Genomic DNA, 14,453 nt, shown 5'->3' with positions numbered 1-14,453 from the left:
TAAGAACAAAATATGTTAGTATTCGTGAGACCTTTCGAATAAACGGAAGAAAAAGGGGCTGGCCCCTTCAATTAGGGACCAAGACACTCGTAAAGTCTTTTACACATACCTTAAAAACGATGAAGATTCTGTAATAAATTATAGAAACAAAGTTGTTGATCGAAACAATATCAGTTTGTAAAACTCATTGCCCGACCAATTGATGACGTATTTATGGATTTTCAGGGACTAAAACCTTAAATTTTTAATGTGCTGTATCTGAAAAAGCAAAACTCTTTGTAAAGCATTTTAAAGGATATTGTGAATCGTATACATTATCTAAAAGGAAGTGGTTGAGGGAGAATTCTGAAATTTCATTGATATTTTAATCGAATCGTTTAAAAAATTGAACGGAAGACCTACTCGTTACTCGTAACGAGATCGTATCTAGTTATTAAGGTCTTCCGTTTCCAACGGAAGACCTTATTGTTATTGCTTTGTTTCTTTTCCCCTATTATTATTATTTTTTTTTTCTTTGACGTTTTCTCAAAAAGGCTTTAGCCGATTTTCATGAAACTTTCAGATCTCACTGAGCACAAAATTTGTAAGAAATTTATCGATCAAATTTTTGGTCGTCACTTCCGGTCCCGAGATATTAAAGATTTTATGTTTTTACTTGTTCACGCGTTTTCTCAAAAAGTATCAAAGATAAAACTTTCAAATTTTCAGTGGTGGTAGAGAGTCGTTAGCCGCAGTGTCTCTCACATATCCGAACGTCTGCCGTCACTTCCGGTCGTCATCGGAAGGAAATGAATAACCTTAATTTTTCAATTTTTTGGATTTGAATTTTTTTTATTTTTTCATTCGATAAAGACGCTCTCAAAACTTCAGAATATGAAATTTGTTTTAAAATCAATCCACGCATTCTTGAGATTTTGGACTCCAAAGTTCTGAAGCGAGGGTCCGCGTAGCTCAGTCGTTAGAGTGGTGGACTTGTGCCCAGGCGACCCGGGTTCAGTCCCTGAGTGCCGAATCTTTTTTCTCTCTTATTTGTGTTTTGATTAATGGTTTTATCTTTAAAATGATGGATTTGAATGTTTTCCGTTTTATTTTTGTCATAGATAAAAAAAAAAAATAGCGGCTTTTTTTCAGTACAAATATAGAGCAAATTCTGTCAGCAGCTCTCTAAATTCCGACGCTCGTCGCATTGCCGACATCAAAGACATGCCGCCGAAGTGCCCCTGCAGTTCGACCGCATTAGTGTTCGTTGGGTCGCTTTGCCGGCATCAAAGAAATGCCGCCATCTCAACTGTATGCACACAACATTTAGCAATGCACCCACGTTATTCTACTCGGCTTAAAAAGGAGGACTGCTTAGTATTTAATCCCATATATAGATGCACACATGCATGTATACATGCGTTTATTGACATAGTTTGCTTATATATTGATTTCCTGAACATTACAAAACACTATGTAATCTCTCTCTCTCTCTCTCTCTCTCTCTCTCTCTCTCTCTCTCTCTCTCTCTCTCTCTCTCTCTCTCTCTCTCAAGTACAAATGTTTTACCATTTGAATAAGAACTAGTACAGGTAACATGCAGTGAATTGGATAGAAACTAAATGTACATTGGCGTCCAAAAATTATACATATTTTTATCAAGTTACGGGATAATGTCTATGGATTCAAATAATTTGAAATTCATTGTTTAATGATTGTCTTCTTACTGATTGAAAGTCAACCCTAAAAAGTCATTTATATTAAAGATGGTGTACTTTTTCCTTTTTTTGTGCATGTCTACATACTGATACAAATCTGTTGCCTGTCGGGATTAAGAAAAACCTCCGAAGTTTATACACGTAACTATACAAACAAACGGGTGACTGCGACAAGGTTTAAAAACTGACCACCCGTTTATGAGTATTTGAGCCTAAGAATATATAGATGTAAAAAAAAAAATCAACAGTTACATCTTTCAAACAACGCTTATACATTGTTCTAACATATGTATTTTATTTAGAAATTGTGTAATATGTGATATTTAGAATTTAATATTCTACGTTTAATATAGAAGTCACCGACCGACCCCCCCCCCCCCCCTCCCAATTCATAAAATCATTTAGTTTTTCTGGCCCGATTTTACTTGATCTTTGATCTTGGGCCTTTAATTTCAACTAAATACCATTCTAGATTACTGTACTAATTACCAGACCAATTCGTTCATTAATAACAGAGTTATGAAGGTTTTGGCATTTGAGTTTCAATTGTCGTGTTTGACATGTACTTTAAAAAAAATTCTAACTCCCAAGCCCTTCACTCAATCCTAATGAAAATTCGTGAAAGTGGACCTCGGACCCCATTCTGTTTGTCTGTGAAATATGCAGCGGATTGAACAATTAAGACTAAATTCCTGAATTAAACGGCGCTTAATGCCTATACGTGGAAATTAAATTTACACAGTACACCCACCGACCCCCCCCCTTTCGTTTTCACAAAATCATTTAGTTTTTCTGGCCTGATTTTACTGGATCTGTCATCTTGAACCTTTTTTTTCAACCTACTTCAAGTCTAGATTACTGTACTAATGACCAGACCTATTCGTTCATTTTTAAGAAAGATATGAATTTTTTGGCATTCGAGTTTTGATTGGCTTGCTGGACATGTACTGTAGAAAAAAATTCTAACTCCCGAGCCCCTTACTCAATCCTAATGAAATTTTGTGTACATGTACCTCGGACCCAATTCTTATTTTCTGCCAAATATGCAGCGGATTGAACAATTAAGAAGAAATTCCTGAGATCAAACGGCGACTATAGCCTGTACGGGGACTTAAAATTTACACAGTACAAGGGATGTAAGCAGCCGCGTATTATTTCTGTTGCATGTATATTTCTTGGTTTCTGTTTAGTCTGTATCTACGATAGCGTGTGAACTACTTATGAATGTTAGAACTGTGGAAAATACTGTCATCAAATTGTTACTGATTTCGTTATTTCTACATTTATAAAGATTTTATCAATCCTGCTGAAATAAAACAGTCAAACATAATAGTAAACGACACGAAAAAACATTCTCAACACTGAAATACATGGGTAAAATGCATCAGTCATTGTTTAAGGACCTCCCCTAGTTGTTGTTAACCGAATCCGAGATCCACACCTCAAAATTCTATTTTCGATTTATTAAGACGAAAATCAAGCTCGGGTCTTTTTACCCCCCTCCGGACACAAACACGCATCAATATTTCAAATGACCTCGCACTGTTACCAAACCTGAATAGTCAGACATCTTACACGTTGTTTTTCATCTCATACAAAAACTCAGCTCCTCTGCCGGGCGGAAACGCCCAAAATTCAAAGACAAATTCGGGAATTATTTAGCGTCAGCCATGTTTTGAGACACCTGCAAAGGCTGTGTGTTCTATTCTCGCCGGAGCCAAGATTTGTTCTTTCTCTATTTCTTTCTCTCCTTTTTATTTAATTTTCTAACTAAAATATTCAACATAAAAAGGTTGTTGGATTGTAGTATAAGTTGAAAACCACTCTTCAATTTAGATTTAGACAAAAACAGTCTTTTATTATTAGGGTCTTCCGTCTTCAGCGGAAGACCCTTCTATTCATATTGTTATTAGGGTCTTCCGTTTACAAAGGAAGACCCTCTTTTTTTTCTTCGGTTTCTTTTTATTACAGGTCATTAGACCTGTTATTAGGTCAAAAGACTTCTTATTTAATATGAAATAAAATGGGGCTGGTCCTTTAAATAAGGGATCCAACGGGGTGTATAATCCTTCATCCATCGCTCTTTTAGATCACATCTGCATTTCCTGATATGATTTGTTGATGAAGATAAAAAGCAAGGTCATTTCCTCTTCTAAAAATCGGACGGAAGACCTCCTCGTTGCTCGCAACGAGATCATGTCTAGTTATTATTATTATTTTTTTCCACAAATTTTGTGCACGAGATTTCTCAAAAACTATTCGACCGATTTCGACCATTTTTTCAGAGAAGATGAGACTTGATGTAAACTTTATACGTTTTTGAGATTTTTCCTGTCGGCACTTCCGGTACCGATTTATCGGCCATTTTGTACATTTTTACAAGATATTTTGTGCAGAGGAGATCTCAGAAACTATCAGAGATATGACTATGAAATTTTCAGGATAGGTAGTCTATAGTTTGAAGTTGTGCACTATTATGTTGTTTTACGCCAGTGGCGCCATTTCTTGGAGCTCGCCTGGGCTCGAAATTTGAGTACGAATTTTCATTCAATATTTTCATACGTTTTCATCTGTATCTTTTTATCAGTTGATATTTTGTTAAGACATATATTACAAAAGTAGTAGGTAATTAAACGTTCTTTCCAACGAAATCAAGAAAAAGGGGCTGGCTCCTTAAATTAGGGGCCAAGACACTCGTAAACTCTATTACAAATAACTTAAAAATGATCAAAATTTTGTAATGCAATATAGAAGCAAAGTTGTTGATTGTAGCAATATTTATCAGGTAAAATCATTTTACACCCATTTATGACGTAATTAGGGATTTTTAGGGGCCAAAGTACTTAAACTTTGATGCAATATATCTAGAGAAGGAGACATATTTTGTTAGGCAATGTAGAAAAGAAAATGTTTGCATTGATGATTCTAATCTATTCCACTTATCAAAACTCTAAAGTCTGTCCCCATTAAGGATCTAGAGGGCTGGCCCCTTAAATATTCAATCATTTGTATCTCAAAAATGAACAACAATTTTAGATGGGTGTAAGAACAAAAAATGTTAGTATTCGTGAGACCTTCCGATTGAACTCAAGAAAAAGGGGCTGGCCCCTTTAATGAGGGGCCAAGACACTCGTAAACTCTATTACAGATAACTTGAAAACAATCAAGATTTCAAATATCTTTGGTACCTAGCCTTTTTAAAAAATTGATACCAGCGAGATTTTAGTCACTGTAAGTGATTGAGACACAAACTTTTATAAATGATAAACAATCGATTGAAGATATATTTAACGGGTTTTCTTTTGTCAACCGTCACTTCCGTTACTCACCAGAAGAGTTCAAACAATTCATTTTTTTCACAAGTTTAACTGATTATCTTTGGTCTTTCATCTTCCATGATTAACAGTGGTGTACACTAAACAAATGTATAAAAAAAATCCTAGCTTTTATTTTCATAAACCTCTTTTGTTCGTCCGTTTTCGGTCTCGAGACAAAAAACCTCGATGCACCAAGATCGCAGATTTGGCAGAGAATATCGATATTTCATCGTATCATATGAAAACAAAATCGGACGGAAGACCTACTCGTTACTCGTAACGAGATCTAGTTATTATTATTTTTTTCCACGAATTTTGTGCACACGATTTCTCGAAAACTATTCGGCCGATTTCGACCATTTTTTCACAGATGATTGCCAGTGGTCATAATTCTAGAAGTTTTTTGAAATTTTGAAATCGGCACTTCCGGTTCCGATTTACGGCCGATTTTGTAAGTTTTTACGACCAACTTTGTGCAGACATAAACTCAGAGACTATCAGAGATGTGAATATAAAATTTTCAGGATAGGTAGACCATAGTTTGAAGTTGTGCACAATGCAATTTTTTTACGCCAGTAGCGCCATTTCTTTGAGCACGCCTAGGCTCGAAAATTGGGTACGAATTTCGAATCAAAATTTTCATACGTTTTGATCTGTATCTTTTTATGAGTTGATATTTTATTAAAACATATATAATAAAAGTAGTAGATAATCAAACGTTCTTTCCAACAAAATCAAAAAAATGGGGCTGGCCCCTTAAATTAGGGGCCAAGACACTCGTAAACTCTATTACAAATAACATGAAAACGATTAAGATTTTGAAATGCATTATAGAAGCAAAGTTGTTAATCGTAACAATATCTATCAGGTAAAATCCTTGCCACGCCCATTTATTACGTAATTAGGGATTTTTAGGGGCCAAAGTACTTAAACTTTGACGCAATATATCTAGAGAAGTAGACATATTTTGTTAAGCATTGTAGAAGAGAAAGTGTTTGCATTGATGATTCTAATCGATTCAATTAATTAAAATAACAATGTATGTCCCCATTAAGGATCTAGAGGGCTGGCCCCTAAAATATTCAATCATTTGTATCTCAAAAATGATCAACAATTTTAGATGAGTGTAAGAACAAAAAATGTTAGAATTCTTAAGACATTTTCAAAGAAATCAAGAAATAGGGGCTGGCCCCTTTAATAAGGGGCCAAGACACTCGTAAACTCTATTACAGATAACTTAAAAACGATAAAGATTTTGTAATGCAAAATAGAAGCAAAGTTGTTGATCGTTACAATATCTATCAGGAAAAATCATTGTCACGCCCATTTATTACGCAATTAGGGATTTTTAGGGGCCAAACTACTTAAACTTTGACGCAATATATCTAGAAAAGGAGACATATTTTGTTAAGCATTGTAGAAGAGAAAATGTTTGCATTGATGATTCTAATCGATTCCATTAATCAAAACACCAATGTATGTCCCCATTAGGGATCTAGAAGGATGGCCCCTAAAATATCCAATCATTTGTATCTAAAACATGAATAACAATTCTAGATAAGTGTTTGAACAAAAAATGTTAGTATTCGTTAGACCTTTCGAATGAACTCAAGAAAAAAGGGCTGGCCCCTTAAATTAGGGGCCAAGACACTTGTAAACTCAATTACACATACCTTAAAAACGATCAAAATTTTGTAATGATTATAGAAACAAAGTTGTTGATCGTAACATTATCAGTTTGTAAAAATCATTTCAAAACCCATTGATGACGTCATTAGGGATTTTAGGGGAATAAAATCTTAAATCTTTAATGTGCTGTATGTGAAAAAGCAAAACTCTTTGTTAAGCATTTTAAAGGATATTGACGATGGTATATAATATCTGAAATGGAGTGGTTATCTCAAATTTCATTGATATTTTAATCGTATCGTTTAAAAATTGAACGGAAGACCTACTCGTTACTCGTAACGAGATCGTATCTAGTTGTTGCTACTACATTTGTTCGAAGATTGGTTGTGACGTTAAGAGACGAAGCCGATTATTTCAAACGCTTGTGACCGACACAACACAACGAAGGAATTTGAAGTAAACGGACAAACCTAGGTAAAACTCTAGTTTCAGGCATAATTTGCCAAAGGCTTCTAAGTTTTCTGTTTTTTAGATTACGATTCGTATAATAGTAAAGAATGTTGTTGTACATGCCTGAGAATGAGAAAAATAAACCCCTAGTAAGCATACCAATTGGGGGACATTCAAAGAAACAATAAATTACAAGTCATTATACGAAAAATTAATTACGTCGTATTTGCCTTTTTTTCTTAGACAAGTAGTCAAGTGTACGAATGTATTCATAAGGAAAGATGAAAAAAGGGACACTCAGTTGGAGTTCATGGCTGTTAGAAATGACAACCACGAGTGATGTAGTTAGGAAGATAGATTAAAACAGTTTAAGTTTTAGATTATTGGTTGGATTTTTTTTGTCGTTGCCATTTATATAATATGTAGTTAGTTATTTCAAATGTACAGTTATATAATCATACAATCAGCAGGCATTTGTTTCTACAGGTGAAGCGTGTACATAACCGATCAAAGCTATTTTCTGAAGTTCTACCACCTTTTATTTGAATTAGTAGTTTGTTATCTAATGGCCGCCAGTCAGCATCACAGAGCGTGATCACCACTTTGCTTGGGTGTCGTATCGGGTTACTGAACGTAAACACCAAGGACAAACACGACGACGGAGAGTGATCACTTGACACATCCACACACAGAGTCGGGGATGGTCATCTAGAGATTATACGATCTAACTTGATGATACTTCTACACAAGGTACAGCTTTTCTGGCCAAATGGTTGAGACAATTTTTTTAAATACCAAATTTTCACTACTTTAAAACTATCTCCCTTATAACGAGAGCGTGACCCTTCATTTGAAGAAACTTGAATACTTTTCACCAGATAATGCTTTCGGCAAAGGTTGGTTAAAATACTCAGTGGGTTTTACGAAAGACGAATAGGGACACATAAAAAAAAATTTTTTTTCTCGTAATTACAAGAACAGATCTCATTATTTTCTCGTTATTACGAGATCTTTTCTCGTAATAACAAGATTAAAATATTTTTTTATGTGGCCCTATTCGTCTTTCGTAGGATGTGGAGAAGAAAATAATAATGTGAAAAATTTACGACGACGACGACGCCGACAGATAACAGACAAATTTTGATCAGAAAAGCTCATTTGAGCGTTTGGCACAGGTGAGCTAAAACTATTATAAAAGATCTCATTATGACACTATGAGAAAGACATGATTTCCTATTGTATGTAAAAATAAACGTTTAACATGTTTGAAAACGATGTACATGTAGTTAAAATATTGTAAAACAGCAATTTTATTCTGAGGTTTATTAGTTACTGAAAAATATTGGAATTCTTGTTTACGAATAGCTGTATTAGTATGTTTTCTCGAATCTTTTATAGTTTTATCCATTTAATGGATACTTCAGGCACTTTGCGATATGCAAGGTACCCGAATAAGAATAAAAACGTGTCGCTCTTTTCAACCTTTTCAGTTTGTTTCCCTACTTAGGAAAAACACTGTCCATTTGTAACAGACCAGGTGCTTTTTGATTATATTCTAGTTGTAAAGTGATGTCAAATGTCGTTTGTGTATGGGTTAAAAAACGATGCAATCCAATACTAGTGTCAGTTATCAGAAACAATAGCGTTCACAGACTTATGAAAGAAATGCAGTTCGCACCTTCGTCTGAAAACAATTGTAATCTTAATACCCTACACACAATTCATTTACTTAAAAACATAAAAGTGTGCTACTTATGTCAATCTGACCGGAAAAACCCCCATACCAGGCTTTGAAAGAATAAGTTTCCCTTGAAAACTGATCTCTTTGATTCTATCTTTTATAATTTGCAGATTCGTCATCTTCCAATGAACAAAACAAATCTTATTAGTAAGGCAATAGAGAAGCCTTTTTCATTTATTTTTTTCCCCACAAAATTTTTATGTTTTTATATTGACACTGGTGAAAAGGATGTTGAAAATAGCTTAAACGACCCCTTAAAACGACAAAAGTACATTTGTATATTTTTTTGTTATCTCGACCCTTGCCATGGTGTTTTGATTGTGATACTCATGAATTAGGAATGATATATTACAAGCAAAGTTTTGTAAATTCCAATGATAAATCTAAAGATCCTGACCTTCCACTTTGGAAAGACGAGGTATACAAGGACGAGGAAGGGATAGGACAAGATAAACAGGATAAACATCAGGATCCGCTTAGGCCAGCTGGCCCTCTCTAGGGACCCCATCCCGTAGTACCAGGACTTCATCAGCTTTTGTTGGCAGCTAGGGTGGGCCACAAACTAAAAGTAAATCACTCAAGTTCAACGAAAAAACTTTAGGCTTCATGTAAAATAATAAAATTATTTGGTCCAATTGTATATCATAGTTTATGGATGTTGTAAAACAGTTCCTTCCTTTCTTATTTGACGATGCACAAAACGTTTTCTTCATTGGGAAGAATTAACAAAAAAAATCGGACAAAAAGCTTTAATCTTTAAAAACAGGCAAATTTATATTAATCTGCGTTTTTTCCTAACGATCAGAACACTGTGTACAGTTCAACCTTTTCCAGATGATACCTTTTTCTCTTTGTAAAAAAGCGCAAGCTTAAATCTCGCTAAACTCTCGAAGTGGTTGAAGCGTGGTTTTCCCGCCTTATTTAGAATTATCTCCAATTCCTGTTGCGTGCGGACACGGTCCAGTAGTTTCACGGTGTACTCACTTAGTTGCTCTGCAAGATCCTTATACTCTTTCTACAACACCAAATGATTTGAAAAATATAATTGTAGAAAACGAATTAGTTATTATATTGGATCTACTTTCTTTCAAGTCTAAGTAAATTTATATTGAAATAACCAATCACAAATCCAATGTTACACGTATTCTTTAATGTTAGCAATTCTTTATGTGCAAAACAGGTAAAGAATTAAATATAAATAAATTACTGATTGTTTTATAGCAATAATCATAATTTTGGTGTTTGACAGGTTAGCATAGAATGCATGTCCCCTGAGTTTGTAACTTCACTTCGATAACCACAGAGTCACAATTTAACACACCAAAAGTCTTGATTACTTTAACCAAATACAGCATTATGATCAAATGAATTCGACCTAATTGAAGGGAGGAAGTTTCTGTATAATTCTTGCTTTATTAAAACTAAAATCAATGCCCCTTTTTGGTTAATTTCTAAAAATTAGAAAAAAAAACACATTTCCTGACTCCAAATTAGTCAAAGAGAAACCTAACTACGCATTATTTCTTGAAAACCTTGACATTCACATGTAATAAACAGTCCGTACAGCATCAGTATCAATATAAAATCCTTCCTGAAAAATCGTTCGTTCAGAATGCATAGCTACAGGTACCTAAGTATTTCTGTTAAAAGACAACTGAAATAGGGAAGAGAGATTGCGAAAATTTTGGTGTATGCCAGCCGCTAATTAATTCTTTTACTGTTTTGAAGGAAACAGTTGATCCTGTCCTTTTGTATTTGGCGTTCTACAACTCAACAAAAAATGGATAAAAACTTAAATACTTTTAAATACACAGTGGATTTGTGTTTTCATTGACTTCTTTAAACTTGAGAAATAAAAACAAAATTTTTAATTAATCACATCCACATTTTGTACATGCAATTTTTGGTCAAAACTTGAGAATGATGAATTTAACAGAAGATGAGCGTACCTTGAAGTATTTCTCGACCCTGGACAGACTTTTGAGCTCGGCGCCAAGTTCAAACGCCGTGAATATCGGGTCCTTACTGGACAGTGATATGTATGCCTCACTGGCCAGGCCCCGGTATGCGTTCAGGCGATATTTCGCAGACCGTAGCATGTCAAACTTCATTTTGTTTGTGCATTCCTGGCAAGCGCAGCGGAACTTGTGCGGCTTCTGGATTATCTCCCCTCGTAGAAGCAACAACTGCACGATTTCGTACTGGTTTTTCTGGGACGCCAGGATCAGGGGTGTGATGTCGGGGGAGAATTGAGATTCTTCAAAGCTAGTTTTAAAGAAGTGGTCCTCGTCTCCCAGCTTCTTTCTCTCTTTCCACATTTCCAGATACCTGCGATGTTTCAGAATTGTCTCTGCTATCTGTATATGACCGGCGCTGATTGCCTGGAGAACCGCCTCGTAGATGTGGCGACCACTGGATCGGTCCAGAAGAACCTCCACCACCTAACAACGACAGAAACCACATTAAATCGCCACAAAATAATGACAGAAACCACGCGAAATCACCACCTAACAATGACAGAAACCACATTAAATCACAACCTAATAATGACAAAAACCACAAGAAATTGCCACTTACCAATGACAGAAACCACATGAAACCACCACCTTACAATTCTGTAAAGACTAGTACTACCAATGAGCTAATTAAAAAACTGAATTTTACTAATTTTACAACGATTTATATAAAAGTTCTACAACGTATATTAATATCTCTCGATGGTACGGATATTAGCGAGAGGGGGTCATTGATGTGGGAGGAAGCCCGAGTACTTGGAGAGAACCCAGTAATTATATGCATGATCAAATTTAGTGAAAGGTCAAGGGTAAGATATGTACTACTTAACATACTCATCGTTTAGACAGTCTTTATTTACTTCCACTCATTTTATGAAAATAACTATATTTTGCTGAATAAAAATATAAAATTTAACAATAAATAAACCCCTTACAGTTTTCAACTCCATAAAGGTCCTTGAAAGTCTCCGATTTTCTGTAATACAGAAGATATAACAAGACCGCTTTAGTCGATTCGATTATATTTTTTCTTTGCCCGATTTGATTATATTTTTTTCTGTGCCCTTTTATACCGGAATAAATCCTTATAAAGACACGCTTTATTGTTGAAATAAAGCAATAAAATATCAGCTAATAGAGATGTTGTTATTTTAACGAATGGACCACATTTTGAATTTTTAGGGTGATTGTAAATATTGCAGTTTCAACCCACTAAGGACATTGTGACGTAAAATGATGTAAATGTGATCGGACAATTTACCCATTTTTCAAGCATTTTGGAAAATTTGATCCGTTCCAAATTCATAAAACTCATTTGATGAATTCATAAAAACCTCAAATCCAAACACCTATTATCTTCCCACACATAAATTGCACAATGACGACTTAACACTTTAATTGCTGTAACTTTTTTTTGTTAATGATCGTGTTGGGTATTTTGACCAATATATCATTCATATCGTCATTAATTGTTTACCTCCAGATGCTCGTTCTTGACAGCCAGTCTGAGCGCCGTCCGTCCTAACGCATCGATACAGTCCACGTTCATTTCCGGCGTCTGGTCCAGTATTCTTTTGACCGACGGAATATCACCAAACTCGGCGGCATGGAGAAACTCTTCCTCTAAGTCGACATTCTGTGAAGATTGATGACATTTATATCTATAAACAAAATCCGACAGACAATGGAAATGATATCTCAGTCTTTTTCTTCCCATGAAGTCGCATTTCATTACAAACTTAATCCTCCTGGTATGATGAAAAATATCTCCAGTCTTAACTTATTCAGTTTTCAGTGCGTTTAACAAAATGTTGCATCAATTCATACCCGCGAACAGTGTTCCCGTACGGAGTACTTTACTCTATCCACATGATTTGCGACCCTTCTCTGATTCATACAGACTAGGCGGTAAAAATGTCTTATTCCTTTGACAGCGACTAATTCCGTCAACAGATTTTTATTTGAAGCTTCCTCTCAATCACTAATTCATTAGCTGCGACATTGGGAATGGTCGAGTATTGGAAATTTTTAACGAAGCATTCAGAATGATTGAAATGTTGTCGAAATTTGACTGTGCAGTCCATAAAACGCCAATTGGACAATTAGATAATTGACGAAAGCTAGTTAAGTTGAATGCAACAAATTACAAGAACGGTCATAATACAATATTGTATATCAAGATAAAGTTAAGTTTTAATTTTTATTTCTTTCAATTTTCAACAATAATTCTTAAATGCATTGCACAAATGCTCCTTAGGGATACATTGGTTACAAAGCAGACAAATGGAAGTTTAACGCTGTTTTTGATAAATTGTAACTTCAGATCAGATCTAATGTTCTTTGCGCCAAATAACAAACTCAGTTTGAATATTAATGCTTCAATTGTAATAGCTAACAGTTCCTTTTATTCCCTTATGTGTTCAACAATGGAAAGCGAGATTCCAGGCTGTGTTAGACACAGTCATTTACAGTGTAATAGGTTGTGATCTCTGTACTGGAAGAAGATAACAGAGATCAATGGTTCCATTACTGATGACAAATCGGTTTGTTACTTTTACTTCTGGCTTTTCTTGCGGAATAACACAAAGGACATTTCCAGGCCGTGGTTCAACTGTCAGAAATTACATGTTGCTCTGTATGCATAAGCGATATGAAATTATATGTACATTTAGTTATAACTACTTGTCATGAAAATTTTGTATTTACTGTCACCCGGTAAATTGTAAATTTTGAATTTACCGGGTGGCAGTAAATTCAAAAAATACAACATGACAACTTGTGGCAGTAAATACAAAATTTACAACATGACAACTTGTGATGTTGTAAATTTTGTATTTACTGCCACCCGGTAAATTCAAAACTTACAACATTACAGATTCATAAATAATTTTAAAAACGATAGATTACATTTAGAACTACGTGATAAGATTTAGCTGTCGAATTTAGGTTGGGGTGGAATGGAAAACGATATTGTTTGCTTACCGTACTGTATAGTGATTTAAATACATATTTTCATATATACTTTTTACGGCATTGCCACAATTAAGATTTTTTGCTGTCCGATATTTAGAAGATTGTGTAAAATGCATTACTTTATTGCAATTTTAAAGCTGATTGGTCCGATTTTTTTGGTTATTACTGTATCAAATAATTTTTCTTAAAAACCAATTATCTTGGAAAGTTATAGACTTTTACCTATATTTACACCAGTAAAATCGATCTCCATTCAAAGTTAGAAATATTCAAAGTAAATAAAAATAATTTCTTAACAACAAATTCAAATGCAACACGGGTACATTGTATGTTTAAGAAAGGGGACCATTGGTTTCGTGTCGCGATTGATTGGGTTTTTTTCAACCTGAATACTACGCATCGATTGCAAACATAACAAATTCAGAAAGATTATCAAAAATGTACATAGATCTATCTTTTATTTGTAACTATTCTTTATTTATAACGTATGTCACCGTCGTAATGCAATCATACATGCCTCGACGCCAAGGGCGGAATCTTTATAAAGGGCGAAATAACGCGGTACCCTTGTATGTATTGTTTGTTTTGTAAAGAAATTTCCTTGAAATATGCTTCAATTGACTGTGAAAAC

At 34.7% G+C, this 14,453-nt stretch overlaps 1 protein-coding gene across 4 annotated transcripts in view; it reads right to left on the bottom strand.

The window, feature by feature from the left end:
- The window catches only part of LOC128189747 (short transient receptor potential channel 7-like), a 68,841-nt gene that overhangs the window by 17,084 nt on the left and 37,304 nt on the right, over positions 1-14,453 (bottom strand). For all 4 annotated transcript variants that reach the window (XM_052861483.1, XM_052861484.1, XM_052861482.1 and 1 more), the window contains 4 exons: positions 12,327-12,485; positions 10,784-11,275; positions 9,676-9,849; positions 9,232-9,396 (listed from right to left, as the gene is read on the bottom strand). In XM_052861483.1, coding sequence (XP_052717443.1) covers positions 9,232-9,396; positions 9,676-9,849; positions 10,784-11,275; positions 12,327-12,485 — 990 coding nt within the window. The remainder of the gene's footprint in view (positions 1-9,231; positions 9,397-9,675; positions 9,850-10,783; positions 11,276-12,326; positions 12,486-14,453) is intronic.

This window comes from Crassostrea angulata, chromosome 6 (genome assembly GCF_025612915.1).
Source record: "Crassostrea angulata isolate pt1a10 chromosome 6, ASM2561291v2, whole genome shotgun sequence".
Lineage (NCBI taxonomy): Eukaryota > Metazoa > Mollusca > Bivalvia > Ostreida > Ostreidae > Magallana > Magallana angulata.
Note: the sequence above shows the minus strand (reverse complement) of the source record. Positions and strands in the feature narration are given on the sequence as shown.